Raw genomic sequence first — 13,915 nt, 5'->3', positions numbered from 1 at the left:
CAAATAATTTTTAGCTACAATCTTGGAGCCAAACACCAGTCGTATCACACTCAAGCAAAAAGAAAAAATCCTGGGTATGTTAATTAACATATTTTTTTCTCCTTGCTGAGTCTTCAGTGAGATCACTGACGAGCGGCTTTTCTGGGTTTGCTCTGGATTGCACCGAGAGCAACTACTGATCAAGCAATCCACGATTAGAAAGGGGAAGGTTTTCCAAGGTCAAGGAGAATTCAGATGTTCAGACCTTTCTGGAGGTGAGAGGCTGCCCAGGGCAGGCAGGCGACGGCGGTCACGCCTGGCTCTGCTCTTGGGCATGTGCACCAGCCTTTGAAGCCTGACGATCCCCCGATCGTTCAGCATCTGCTTTCAAACAGTACAAAAAGGTGCGGAACCACCCACGTTGTTCTTTTCTGCATAAATTTCAGACAAAAAGGCTGATCTGCTTTAGTCGACAGGATTTCGAGTGGTTAATTCCCTGCTGAGCAGCTTTAACGCTCCAAGGATGCATTTAAAATTCTTCCTGGACAGGTTTGTGTGCTTAGAGGATTGCGTTTGGTTTCCAGAGGTGGAGAGCCCCGGTCGGGGGTGGCAGCGAGCCCCAGCTCCGACTCTAAGCCGAATCCGTGGGATGGACCAGACGTGGGACATCGAGCTGCCACCTGCCCCCCCCAAAATCGTGTCCAGGAGCCCTGTCCCCACGCCTGCTCCTCCTGCTCCGGTGCCGCCGGAGCAGCGCAACCAGCACACCCATCGGAGAACCCGCACGATGCCGTTGCGTTACCATGGCAATCGGCACTACAGAAGTGACTAAAAATAAATGCCGGCTCTGCAAAGCACAAAAGATGGTCCTGAATCCAAACCCTGACTCAGCCACCTTCAAACCCGGGGGTGCGTGGCGCCGGGTCCCCGTTCAGCAGCCGTCCCTCTTTGTGCAGCGGGGACGTTCCCCCCGGTCCCCTGCAAAACTCAGCGCAGAGCAGCAAGCTCCCTGTTGCACAGGTTCAGCATCTGCTTCAGTGCCGGTCCGCCACGGAGCAATGCCACCAAGATGCTTTGGAGCTCCACGGGAGCAGGTGGACATCCCTCTCCAGAGCCCTCACAGGACTGCAGTCATCAAGGAAACCTCTTTTTTTTTTTTTTTTTCTCTAAAACCCCTAAAAACCTGCTGATTCCTGCTGCATTCCCAATGTCCTGAGCAGCATCCCACCTCCACGCCAAGAAACCTGGGCAGCTAGGCAAGCCCCAGGCAGATCAGACATGGAAAGATAAGCTGGACACTTCTAAGTGATTTGTTGCATGTCACCTTGCCCAAACAACAACAAAATTAACCTATGGAGCAAACTGCAATAACAGCACCGAATCACCAGGGTACACCTTAAAGCAGACCCAAAGGATAAAAACTGCACAAGAACTTAATCCCAGGTATAAAACCCAACATGTGAGTGCTGCATGAACAAGAGCCAAGCATCGCCTCGGGCAGAGCTGCAGGACCGGGAGGCCACGGTGGAGAAAGGTGCTGAGCTTCCCTTTCCCCCATGGCATCGCAGGTTTCCACTGGGGAAATAACAGCACAGGGACTCCGGTGTCCGTGGCCGGGTCACGGTCCCTGCAAGCCCACGGTCAGATGGCAGCCCACGTCAAAGCGTGCTAAATTATGCACGGCAGCTTTGAATTATTTCTTCTTCATTAAGGAAAGTGTGCGCACAAATACGTTGGCAAACACCCTTTTCTGCAGAAAGGGTGAATCTGGCCACCGTCCCCGGGAGATCGGCCCGGGGCAGCCAGCGGGACACACACACACGAGGGACAGTCCCCAAGCCCACCTTAGGCACAGCCCCTCAGCTTTGTCCCTGTAAGGAGCAGAAACTATTTCTCTTTAATTAACATTTCTCTTAATTAACACACGATTCAAACTCAGGCTGTCCATGAAGCTTACGCTTACCCCAGAACATTTTGCCACGTTTTTTTCACCCTAAAAAACATTAAAAAAGGAAGAAATCCTGCAAGCAGCTTTATAATGGCCTTTGTATCCCAAACCGCTCTGGGGAATGATCGACAAGAAAAATATCCCAGCTCTAAGGGGGCTCTCGAACACACATTTAAATCAATTACATCCATAAAAAAGGAACCTGTGGGAGTAACAGGGCACAATGCGCAGCTAACGACCCCAAACCGAGGGCTCTTGCAGAGCCCCACGTAGTTGCAGCTTGCGATGGTGATGGGGGAAGCACTTAAAGTGTGCCCTGCCTCCCCACAGCTAAACCAACCGCTGGAAACGGAATTCTCTGTATCGTTCCCACTCCCTGGTGCTGAAAACCCACAACCCTTCCTCTGAAGGCACCAGCGGCGAGGCTGAAGATGTGGGAAGCGCAGCCCTGGTAAGGACCTCCCGTTCCAGCCCCCTGCCAGCCCCCACCACTGGGGTTTGCTTCTCTAGAGACAGGCAGTGACAGGATTAGGGCGAGAGAAATATCCCACCCAGCTGCTTCATGTCTGGGCTTCCCCACGTAGCCACGACGGCTCTGCCGGCACCGCAGCTCCCCAAAGGACAGGGCAGCGTGCCCCCGTGTTGGCAGCCCACTCCCCACATGCCCCAGAGTGGGGGGGACAGTCCCTAGGAGTATTTCCTAGCAGAAAGCACACTGGACTCCTTGTTCTTCCATGATGCTTGCGGGAACAAAATCGACATTTCTGCGTGCGGTTACGCACCCTGCTTTGGGGTGGGTTTGTCTGGGGTTTTTTCATCTGCCTGACCTTTATGAGTTTAGGATGTCATCTTTAAGGGCTGCCTTTGCTATCTTCAAGACCAGTGCAAGCAAAACCATAAAGGAATCAACAGCGCAAAAGCCAGCCGACTCATTGAAATGTTAAAACTACACCATTTTATAACGAAGTAATTAAGTGGCACCGTTTCAGTTTTCTGCAGTTCATGCTCAGGCAATTAAAGGAACAGAAATAATCTGCTCCTCTTGATGAGATGCAATTTGCCTCCCGGCACTGCACTTCCACAGAAACGGTTATCCTTGGGACAGCAAGAGCACTTTGTCTCAAGTTATTGTCTGTGAAGAGACACAAAAAATTCAATGGGAAATTAAATTTCAGAAGGAAGAGTCGCAAGGGACTCTTGATCTGATCTTTAGGTAGAGACATGGAAATGCTCTAGCTGTGACATGGTGCTTCACAATCCCACTTCACTCCTTTACATACGGCTTTCTTCACATTTACATGTTAGCCAAGTAGGTTAATGGCCTGAATCTCATTAAAGTCAGTTGCAAGCAGCTATTACATCATTGCACAACAGCCTCTTTGCAATCTGCTTCTAATTCAGCAAGCAAATAAGGCAGAAACGAGAGTGGCCCCGCAACAAGCGCTGGGGAACCACAGCAGCACATCCGAGCGGCGGGAACCCTGGCCCCACGATGCCCGAGGGCTGAGCTGCAGCCAGCACCGCGCAGCGACCGAGCCAACCTCAAATTCAGCGTTATAAACCTCGCTTTGGAGCTGCGTTCACTGTAAAATGCCGTAGAAACTTTTTAAGATTGAAGGTTTTTGTTCTATTAGAAAGATCATTACTGAACTAAGGTGAAGCAAGAGAGAGAATAAGGATTCTTTTAAATAAAGCCAGCACAGGGCAAGAACAGCAGCCTGTTAGCAGTGCCCTGCTATTTAACTGATACAACATCACTAGAAAACTAATTTAAGTATTTTTAACTGAGGAAGTGAAACCAGGGGAAACTCCAACACGACAAAGAGGGTACCGTGCTGTAGCGTGCAGGAGTGCAGGAGCAGCCTGTTCTGAAAAGGTAAACAAGCTCTTCCAAATCTACAACAAAAAAAACCCAGTAATCCAAATTCTTTTTAATTTTGTGAAGTTTCTGAAAAAGCTTTTGTGGAAAATTACAATTTTGTGAAAAATGTTGTGGCTTCACTTCTGCAACCGTTCTTTCCCCGGCTGCTTTCATGCTGCGAGGGGTTGCTCCCACTAACTTGTTTGTTGTTCCTGTAACACAGACCCCGAGCACCTCCACGCTCCCTGGGCTGCACCCAGAGCCGGCGGGACATGCCGGTGGCTCCGCTGGTCCTGCTGCCGGGAACTGGGAGAATAGACCCGACGAGCATCCCTGCTCCCTGCCACCCGGAGCCCCGGGCTCCCCAACGAGCCCGACTGCGCAGCCGTCGCCTTGCTCAAAACCGCCCCTGCGGCACCCCCAGCTCCCAAAGCGCTTTGGGGTGATGCTCAGTCAAGACTTGCATGTCCTCCGTACCTTGGATCCTGCTGCTCTGTGAAATCCCTTAACACTCTCCTGAAAGGCTGGAATCTGCAACAGAGGGTTTTGCCCCGGAGTCTCCCATCACTACCGAGCTACGGAAGAAAAACATGCAAAATGAGATATTTGTTTTGAAGAACTCCCTACAGGAAGACAATCCCCCCCAAAAAGCAAAGCCCTGCAGTCTCTGCGAGGTACCTGGGTCCCAAGCACGGGCGAGTGCTGCAGCTCCAGCTGCTGAGGCACAAGAGGAGATGGAGCAGAGAGCTGCCAGCAGCGCTGCAGCCGCTCAGAAATACTGCCCGGAGAGCTGGACGAGAACAACTTGCTATTGCACTCTTTGGGGGATAAAGGGTGTATTTAGATCGCAGATCAGGGAGCAGATCGTAAGCAGTGGCTCCATCAAACCCCACTCCCACGGTGCCCTCGAGCCCCTGGCACAGGCGCTGCCCACAGAGCCAGAACCGCCGCGGTGCTCGAGGCCAAATCATAAATCACGGCTGTCAGGTTTACTTGGATTATGGAGTGTAGCTTGTGCACTGCAAGAAAGGATCTTTAAGCAAGATAAATGACCGGTGCCCACTCACGCTCTCTGCTGCAGATGACAGCAGCTCATGACTGCACGTCAAAGTTTTATTCTTAACTATAATCTCAGCTGCCTTTTTCTTTTTAGAGGGGAAATTTGCAGGTGGTCTTGAAACTGTGACCTACTGCTAAAAACAATTAAACACCAGCAGCAGAGGTCTGCCGCAAAACCAACTACAACCCCAATGCAACGAGGTGCTGGAGGCGCATCCCACCAGGACACTGCAGACCCACCGCCGGCACCCCGAGGGACAGAGCAGCCTGTCCCAGCCTGTGTGAGCATCACCAGGGTGTTCGGTTAATTAACTCTGTTCTGCTAGAACAGAGCCCTAGAAAAGGCCCTATAAACGTTTGTCAGAAGAAGTTACATTTGCCATAGCGTATCACAGTACAAAAGCATGCACGGGGCAAGTACCACGAGTACCCCGTGACTCTGCAGCGGGGCGTCCTGTGCTGTGACACTGCAAGGGACAGCCGTGCCCCAGCAGGACATCTCCTTACCCCGGGACGGTCTGCAGCCAGAAAGCACGACTGCCACAGGACAGCTTTTTCAACCCAAAACGGACAGTCCACTTATAATGTAGTTTCTACACGTAAGCCCTAAAAAATAAGTCACACCAACGTTCAAACATAATATTTTTATTTGTGGATAAAAATTAAGGCTCACAGTACTTTATCATTTCACAAGCAGAAAAATGTTAAAAATTGAGAATGATGGGGAATGCCCCCAATACAAATTCCTCTAACTGCTGACATGTTTTACTGAAGACCCGAGGTGAACAATTGTACAGGGCAGCTACAGTTATTAGTTTGTAAACTAGGTGCTAAATATAATTTTTTAAGAAATGTGAACAGAGTATTATGTTTCTCTCCACTTCTGGCTGTCCAATACACATGGATTCCATAAAAAACACTCAAGAACCGCTGGGATGATAACACCAACCTTCCTAAGAACAACCCACCACATCTACAATGCATGGCACAGGTGTCAAACAGGGAGAAGAGCACTAAAGATCACAAATTCAATTTCAATAAGACATTTTGATTATAGTGCAATAGTTTATGCCTAAAATTTTCAATATTCAACTTTCTGGCTTAAAAAAAACCAACCAAAAAACCAAAGTATGTGCCTAAAGAGCACAGGAATTGCTGTCAAGCTCCATTTCATTACAGACATGAAAGCAACCCAGGTGATTAAAAGATGGTAAAAGTGTATGTCAAACTTCAGTATACACATAGTATACAGGTACACATCATGCCTATAGTTAAGACACAACTCCAAGAAGGACTTCCAAGTGTGCAGCATGCAGTGAATAAAAGATTTTTGTCCAGGTATGCTGCAAGTTTGTGGTCCAGAAGTATAACAGTTACTGTAACCCCCAACCCAAGGTGCACCATCATTGCCACACAAGTTTTCTTGTGAGTTACATCATAACTATGGGACTATATACTGCAGATTTATTTACACGGAGACATCTAAGTGTCTCGGTCAAAACTGAGAAACGTTTGGGTTTAAGAGGTGCTCTATAATCTCTGCATTACTTTTTAGTAACTCCTCCTCTTTTGCCTATTTGCTGTCAAGGAAACACAAACCGGTGGCAGCAGCAGCAAGAGCAAGCCTACTTACAATAAGCAACAGCTGCTATAGCATGACAAGGCTGAAGGATTTCTGCATCACACCAAAAAGGTTCATTTCTTGTCATTGCACCCTTTACATCTGAGACACCAACACAGTAATGAAAACAACTATCCTCAACTTTTTCTGACAAAAAGTTAAAATGTACTCTAAGGCCAAAATTTCATTAGGGAGGTTTCTTTTGAGATAAGCTACAAAGAACATTTGTTGTCAGCAGAACCCATGCTGTAACAGATTCTGCTACAGCAAACACCAATTTACAGTATTTTTGACCAATAGCTCTTACAGATCGCAATCCAGTCATAAAAGAACATTTGTATTGGTAATACTTCACTTACATCACAAAAAGCTCATCCAAAGGGCTCAAAGAGGTTATGACAGATGTGGGTGAGAATTACTACCCCCATTTTATAAAGGAAGCAACTGAGATATCGATTAAGATGAATTTGCCCAAGCTACAAAACCCTGCCATGAGCAGGGCTGCGAGGGGGAGGCAGTGTTCCCGACTCCAAATTATACCGGCCACTGGTCTGCTGCTCTCCTGCATGCCCGTGTCCCCCAAGGGTTTCAAAGAGCAGAGGGCTGTAACACACCATCTCCTCCCCCAAGAGAAAAACCACCACTCTATGACACAGGCAAAAGAATAAATTTACACAAGTTAGCCATTTCCTGTAAGCAGAAATTAAACTAAATTTCCATAATGGGTAGGCAGTAAGTGTAAGAACAACAGGAAAAAGTGTGCAATCAAAAGAATATAGAACAAACACTTTCAACCATTATTCCAGTTCACAAATCTATGCAAGTGGAAATATAAGTAGCTACAGCCATGAAATACTCCATGTTATTGAACAGTTTAAAACAAGTATTTTACTCCATAATACTACGGTAATCTTGCAGCTGAATGAAATGCAGCTGCTTAAATTAAAACCAAGGGATAAGAGGGATGAGCCTGGATACACGGTTACGGTTCCACCGGTGGAGATACCCAGCAGGCACCCAGCAAGCTGGTCAGGTCAGAATTCAACTGTTATTTTCACAGACAACAATCGCAGGACATGCTCAAAATTCTCAGGTGGATGGAAATAGCTTTGCCTCAATACATCAGAAAAGCACAGGTGTCCAAAGTAACCATCTCTCAAATTATTGCTTACTTAACTACATGAACAGCAGAATATGAATGACGGAAGGGATCTATACAGATGGGGTAAGTCACCTCTGATACCATGACTCCACACTAACCACTATAATGATCTTAAAGATCAAGCTACATACAATACATACAAAAAAAAAATTCCCGTAAAAGCAAATGCGTAGAAAGTAAACTGTCATCAAGTATAAGGAAAGCACATCGGCAGCAGGCTGCGAAGGGACTGTTGCACAAGCGTCGGAGGACAGAAACAGGATTCGCAGATCCAGTAGCTCTGGTGCAACAGCTTTCCAAACTGCACTCCCATTTTTACGCTTCTATCAGAGTCCTCAGAAGCACACAAAGATACTTCACTGTCTGGAATTTGACATATGCATACATGCAGTAAGTGTATACTAAAGATTAGCCAGTGTATACACATCTGTTACCAACACGCACACCTACCGAGCAATGCAAGAGGGAGCGAGTACAGAAAGACAGACAGAGGTAATTTCATATTTTAGCATTGCTCTTTTGGAGCTCAACGTTATTGCCATGGGCTAATATGTCAAACAATATAGAACAGGCTAAACAGTATACAACAGATACACAGTAATTCCACAACTCAACAGTACCCACTACTCCATTTGGCAAAATATTTATTTATAATAAATCCGTTCAAAAGCAGTTGGTCACAAAGAATTCATTTTACATTTTTAGGCTGTAACAATGCTTTTGGTAGAAGTAAATAAACTGTCTCTTTTTACACAGTGTACAAAAACAAAGAGACATTGAAATGACAGTTAACAATAAAACACATGAAAACGGGAAGAATTGGTAAGACAAAGGCAAAAGCAATAGGAATCTGTCTGCGCACCGGCAATGCTGCCATGATTATTTACCCGTACAAATCCTCAGCCCCACTTAGTTATTATCCCCAGCACAGCTCTTAACTGCAGGTCTATGCTCCAGGAGAGGAATCTGATGCGATGTAGCAGCTCCAGTCACTCTTTCACAGTACTGCATGTCAACACTGGGAATGGTTTCTGATATGATTTAGACTGCACACAGTACTTTAATAGAAAAAAGTTAATTACTCCCACTCCGTAGTTCCTGGTGGCTTTGATGTCAAGTCATACATCACCCGAGAAATGCCAGGAATCTTCTTAATCTCTGCCACCATTTTTAACACAACCTATTGTGGAGGGGGGAGAAAAAAAAAAAAATCAGAAGAAAGCACGTAAAACAGATCTGATGAAAACTATCGGAGAAAAGCTTAGAAAAGGAAAACTTTGTTCACACTAATTCTGTTATACACAAGAGAGAAAGAGCCTATAGCTATTAGCGCATTACCACCAGTTAAGAAATAAATCAACTTAAACACAACCTCTAGCTTCATGATATCTGCAGTTACATTTGGAACTTGCTGATTTTTGGCACTGATAATAAACCAGGGTGTTGATCACAATACACTTCCCTCAAGGCAGCAGCTCTTCAAGCTTCAAAACTATTTCTTGAAAGTTCAGCACGAACATATGCTGTTACATGTTACTATCAATCATTTTCAGACTTTTCTCAGACCATCTCCAGCTGAACCACCACCAAACACAAAGCAACAGCCTGAGTGAAACTCCTTTCAAAATAAAAAAGGGAGTTCTAAAGGTAAAAAAAAACCCCAAAAAAACAAAAACCAAAAAAAAAATCCCAAACAGAAAGAGGCATCCAAAGGAAAGAGCCTTTTTAGAGCTCTAATAATTTAGAGTTATTCTCCAAAGTTCACAATCAATTCATGTTAGCAAAAGTATTCTAGATAAGAATTTGCTGATCCTTAGAAGTGCAGCTTCCTTAAAAATCCCACGGTTCACAACAATGTCACTTATATGACATGCTGTTTTATAGTGCAAGCATAAATTAAACAATGCATTGCTTCCCATGGAAAAACACAGAAAATTTTTAATCAAATATGATTATGTTCCCCATAAATACAGGTATTTTCCACAACCTCTACTATTTTGTTACCCCATTATTACCCAGTCCTAAAGTGGCCATTTTACATTTTGAAGAAGGGGGGGTGAGGGTGGTTTTTGTGGCGGTTTTATTTGTTTTTAAACACAAACTTCAAGGTCAAATGAATCCTGATTTTATATAATGGAATACTTTACATGGTAACTTAACCTTGAATTGTTTCTTTTTAAATGGATAATAGGCTGCCTTAAAGTAGACGACTTCAGTTACATAAAATTACTAAACAATGCCTATATGCTTTTAAAGTATGTGGAAAAAAAAAGTCAATCTTGTTCTTCATCTACACTGCATTCCCAGAGACAAAGTACTTGAAACTGGACATGGATAGTTTCCCAGAAAAATATGCCTGAACTTAACTCCTAAATCCTTATTGTGACCTAAACAGAAAACAGCACACTTTGAGATGTTAAACAGCAGGTTCCAGCAAAATCAGAAGTGGCAATCAAGGGCAATTCTGTTAAGTCAGGACATTTCCAATTCCTAATGCAAAAAATTAACTTCAAAATCCCAGGAATGGTTGGGGTATTCTTTCTTTTTTAATTGATGGTATTTTGGCTCAACTCTGCTCAGAAGCCTTTAAGTTTGTCATACCCATCTGCCAGCTTCTCATTTTGTTAGTTTTCTCCCAAAACACCACCATATTCTTCCTAATGAATACTACGAAAGAGACAAAAAAACTGCAACAAAAATCAAAGTCAAGGCAAGCAATCAAGAGAGGGAAGAAAGTCAAAATGAGTCATCTACAATACTAGCTCATGTTGAAAAGAAACTTGAAAACCCGTATTATTACCTCTTCTGGAACCTCATTACCAGGAGTTGCTGCAATACCAGTCATAAAATCACTTGTAATAAAAGTTCGAATAACCACAGATCTTTGACAGGAAGGTTGTTTCTGTAGGGGGTCCCGATCAAAATGCAACGGTGTCAGTATTATTGGCATCTGGCTAATTTTTCCAGCATAACCTTCAGAAGATAGTAGTATAAAGTGCATTAATTTGGTTTAAAGACACAAACGTGATAGAAGTTTCACAGAATTTCCCACATGTACTTCAAACTATACACTAGGAGCTACATTTACATCTTCTGGGATCTTTTTGCTACTGCTACCCCACCCCAGAAGTTCACACGCAGTGGTGCATACACTAAAACCACTCAAATTGCCATTTGAAATGATCTTCAGCATTGGCAGGCATGCAGAACAAAACCAGGTAGTCTCCGTTATCCCTGTAATTTGCCATGAATGCAATTTAAGATCTACCTTCCTTCCCACATAATATAACCATGGGGTATTATCTATCCCTGAATCAAGCCCAATAAAGAGCCATTCACAAGTATCTCTGCGTCTTTGACATATTTAGGAGAAAGCTCTTAAGTATCCCTGTTGCTGGTGGTTGATAGGTAACTCCAGACAATCATCTCTCACTTTTTTTTTTTTTTTTAAAAATACCTCCTTCTGAAAGCCAATACACAGACCCCCTAATTTCACTGTTTAAATGATCTAGAAGTTTGAGATTCAGGTGTGTGGCAGCCTGCAGAGCCAGTCTAACACAGATGCAGGCTCTCACCCTCTGCTAGCACCAGCCTGAGCTGTTGGTACAAAGGCAGTTATCATTTAGTGAAAAAGACAAGTCTTATTTTTGGGAGCGATTCATTCACACAAAGCCAAGTGTCACCAAAAGTTAACAAGACACATCTACAGTTTTACAAACACAATTGACAGTGTTATCCTCAGCCTTTTGAGGCTATTTTTGTACAAATTATGCAAAGACAACTTTGCAAAAAGAGTATGTATTTTCAAAAAGAGATAGCCCTTGTAACTTGATTTATACAAAATATAGGCAAGTTTGATGAACTGCTTCTCACACATACTGCATCTTCAAACGTAATTAAGTAAAAAAACAAAACACTGAACTTCAGAACTACTAAACTACTATATTCCCAGACTCTGCTTGTGTACCATATCACAGGGTATTAAATGCTCCCTGCATGTTAAGGGTTTGAAGTATTACCAGCTGCTAGCCTGAAGTGGTTGGGTTTACAAATGCAGCTTTTACTTTAAGAAATATGAAACCACCACAGGTAGTGAGCATCATCACCATTAGAAACTTAGTATTTAGGCTCCCTTCTTTCCACAAAAAAGCCATTATTTAGAAACTATGTCATATTTCTTTACACAGTTTATTTACTTCAGGTAACTACTAATGACTGAGATCAAAGAGAAGTAATTCGGCCAACCTTCAGCTGGGCTAACAAGTACTTTTTGCAGAAGTTTGCACTGCAGTGAAGCACCACACCTCTGAGCTTCGAGACATGTCAGAGGCAAGGCTCAATCCCCCAAAATCCCTTCGAATTAATTCTGCTAGCAGAAAGGCTAGCAATATCTGTCCTTCAGCTATCAGCTTCTACAGCTTTCAGAAAAGGCTCTTGCCTGTCATCCCATTAATTTATCACTTTTTTGGAGATAATTCAAGAATCTTGTAGATTTTGACAGTACCACTATAACTATACCCAGTTAGATTTGAAGGGATCTTGAAACAAGACCTTAATCCATGGGATAAGGCGAAGTACCTACCAGACTCCCTGAGAATATTGTGAGCCTCAAAATCAGCTTGACGTAAAGTGCTGAGGACTCCTGTTGTCAGGAAAGTGGGGGTGACATCTGTAGGAGGTTCTTTGACCGGTGGACCGAACACGTACACAACTCTGGAAAACAAACAGGATGGTAGAAAAAACACATTTTGCATACATAGAATAAAACAGATTGCCTGAAGACTGCATCTTCAGTATTGCAGTGACAAAATAAAACTAGGAAAAAAGCTTAATATTTCATTTTGCTCCTTAGCTACTAACTAGAGCTTAATATAACTTCATGCATATATATTCTATAAACGTGACATGCACGCTAGGTTTGGAAGTCAGATGTATTAATTTATTTTGGTTTGCTAGAGACTAGCAACAGCCCCAATATTACTTATTCAAGAGAATAATCCTTTGAAAAAACCAGAAATACTAACTCAGCGGTATCACAAAGGGTGTTTTTTCAATTTTACTTTGATGTTAGTAAAAGTTAAAATTATTCTAAGAAAGCTACTTAATAAGTGCTTACGATTTCTGTCTTCTCTCCTAATAGGAAACCACCAAAAAATACCATTAAATAGCAAACCTTATTGTTAATGAATAGCTGTGTTTTCAGCACAGAGAACTAACACTGCAATTTATAAATCTACAGAACTGCATCTGTAATAAAATATCTTCCGAATTCAAACCAGTCATATCAGCTTTATCTTTCTAATCTCATTCATTGTGTTTTATAGGTTGCAGAACAAAAAGCAAAGTATAATATTGTCTGACTGGCCTCATACAAGGATTTACTACAACGTATTCACGCAAGTTATTTGAGTTTGTAGATACAAACCAAGAATACTTGTCTAAAATCCAAAGCAGAAAAATATGCAAGCTTTACATTCTGTATTTTTGTTTGTAGCATAAAGTCTGCAAGCATAGCTGGGCAGAAGACCAACTATTTCAGCGCACTCCTCAAACTGCCAGCTTCAGCGTCCCTATAAACAGCAATGAAAGATTCTGAAAACATACCCTGGTACAGCAGAACTCCCTGAGATGTGGTATATTCAGGAGGGTAGTATTAAATCCAAAAGAGCTTAAAGAAGACAGCAATGCTGTAAATCCAGCACATACTTTGAAATTGCACACACAATCCTGATTTTATGCCTTCTTTTGTTCCCTCTGCATTTAGTTTAAAGCAGTATCTTGCAATGCAAGATCTTGGCTTTAAGAATAATACCTCTTTCAGTAGGGGTCACTTATATGACAAAATTAAGTTTTGCTATAAGCAATAATAAGCAGTTTTGTCAGAAAGTCTACAGCCAGGCAAGGAGGACATGCATTCTCCAGAACTGATTTGGTATCTAAGCAACTTCATCTGCTAAAAAAGTTATGGAATCAAGTAGCTAGAAAATGCATATTTACAAGAGAGCTCAATTAAGATGAAACTGCCCAGCTTTGGAGCTCTCCTATGTGCCATTAGAACTGACAATCCCACGTAAATTTCCTTTTTGACACAAAGCAAAAAAAGTACTGCATAACAGCACAACTCATCAGCAGACTCGGAATCTTTCAAAAAAGTTTTTGCATAAGTTACACTGGATGTTGTCTAAAATCAATTGCTTAAAAAAAAAATGAGGAGATAGGCTATCAATTTCTTTTTCAAGTTAGTAAATCCAAAAATAAACCTATGTTTTGATTTACTGTGTATTT

The 13,915-nt window shown here is 43.1% G+C and overlaps 1 protein-coding gene across 2 annotated transcripts in view; it reads right to left on the bottom strand.

The window, feature by feature from the left end:
* Nucleotides 1-5,476: 5,476 nt before the first annotated feature.
* Nucleotides 5,477-13,915, bottom strand: part of GMPS (guanine monophosphate synthase) — a 32,618-nt gene continuing 24,179 nt past the window's right edge. For both annotated transcript variants that reach the window (XM_030028026.2, XM_030028024.1), the window contains exons 14-16: nt 12,213-12,343; nt 10,431-10,603; nt 5,477-8,810 (exon numbers count right to left, since the gene is read on the bottom strand). In XM_030028026.2, coding sequence (XP_029883886.1) covers nt 8,709-8,810; nt 10,431-10,603; nt 12,213-12,343 — 406 coding nt within the window. In that variant the 3' untranslated portion in view covers nt 5,477-8,708. The remainder of the gene's footprint in view (nt 8,811-10,430; nt 10,604-12,212; nt 12,344-13,915) is intronic.

The sequence above is a fragment of the Aquila chrysaetos genome, chromosome 10, assembly GCF_900496995.4.
Source record: "Aquila chrysaetos chrysaetos chromosome 10, bAquChr1.4, whole genome shotgun sequence".
In the NCBI taxonomy this organism is placed as follows: Eukaryota; Metazoa; Chordata; class Aves; order Accipitriformes; family Accipitridae; genus Aquila; species Aquila chrysaetos.
The sequence above is the reverse complement of the archived record's forward strand: the minus strand, read 5'-3'. Positions and strand labels throughout refer to the sequence as shown.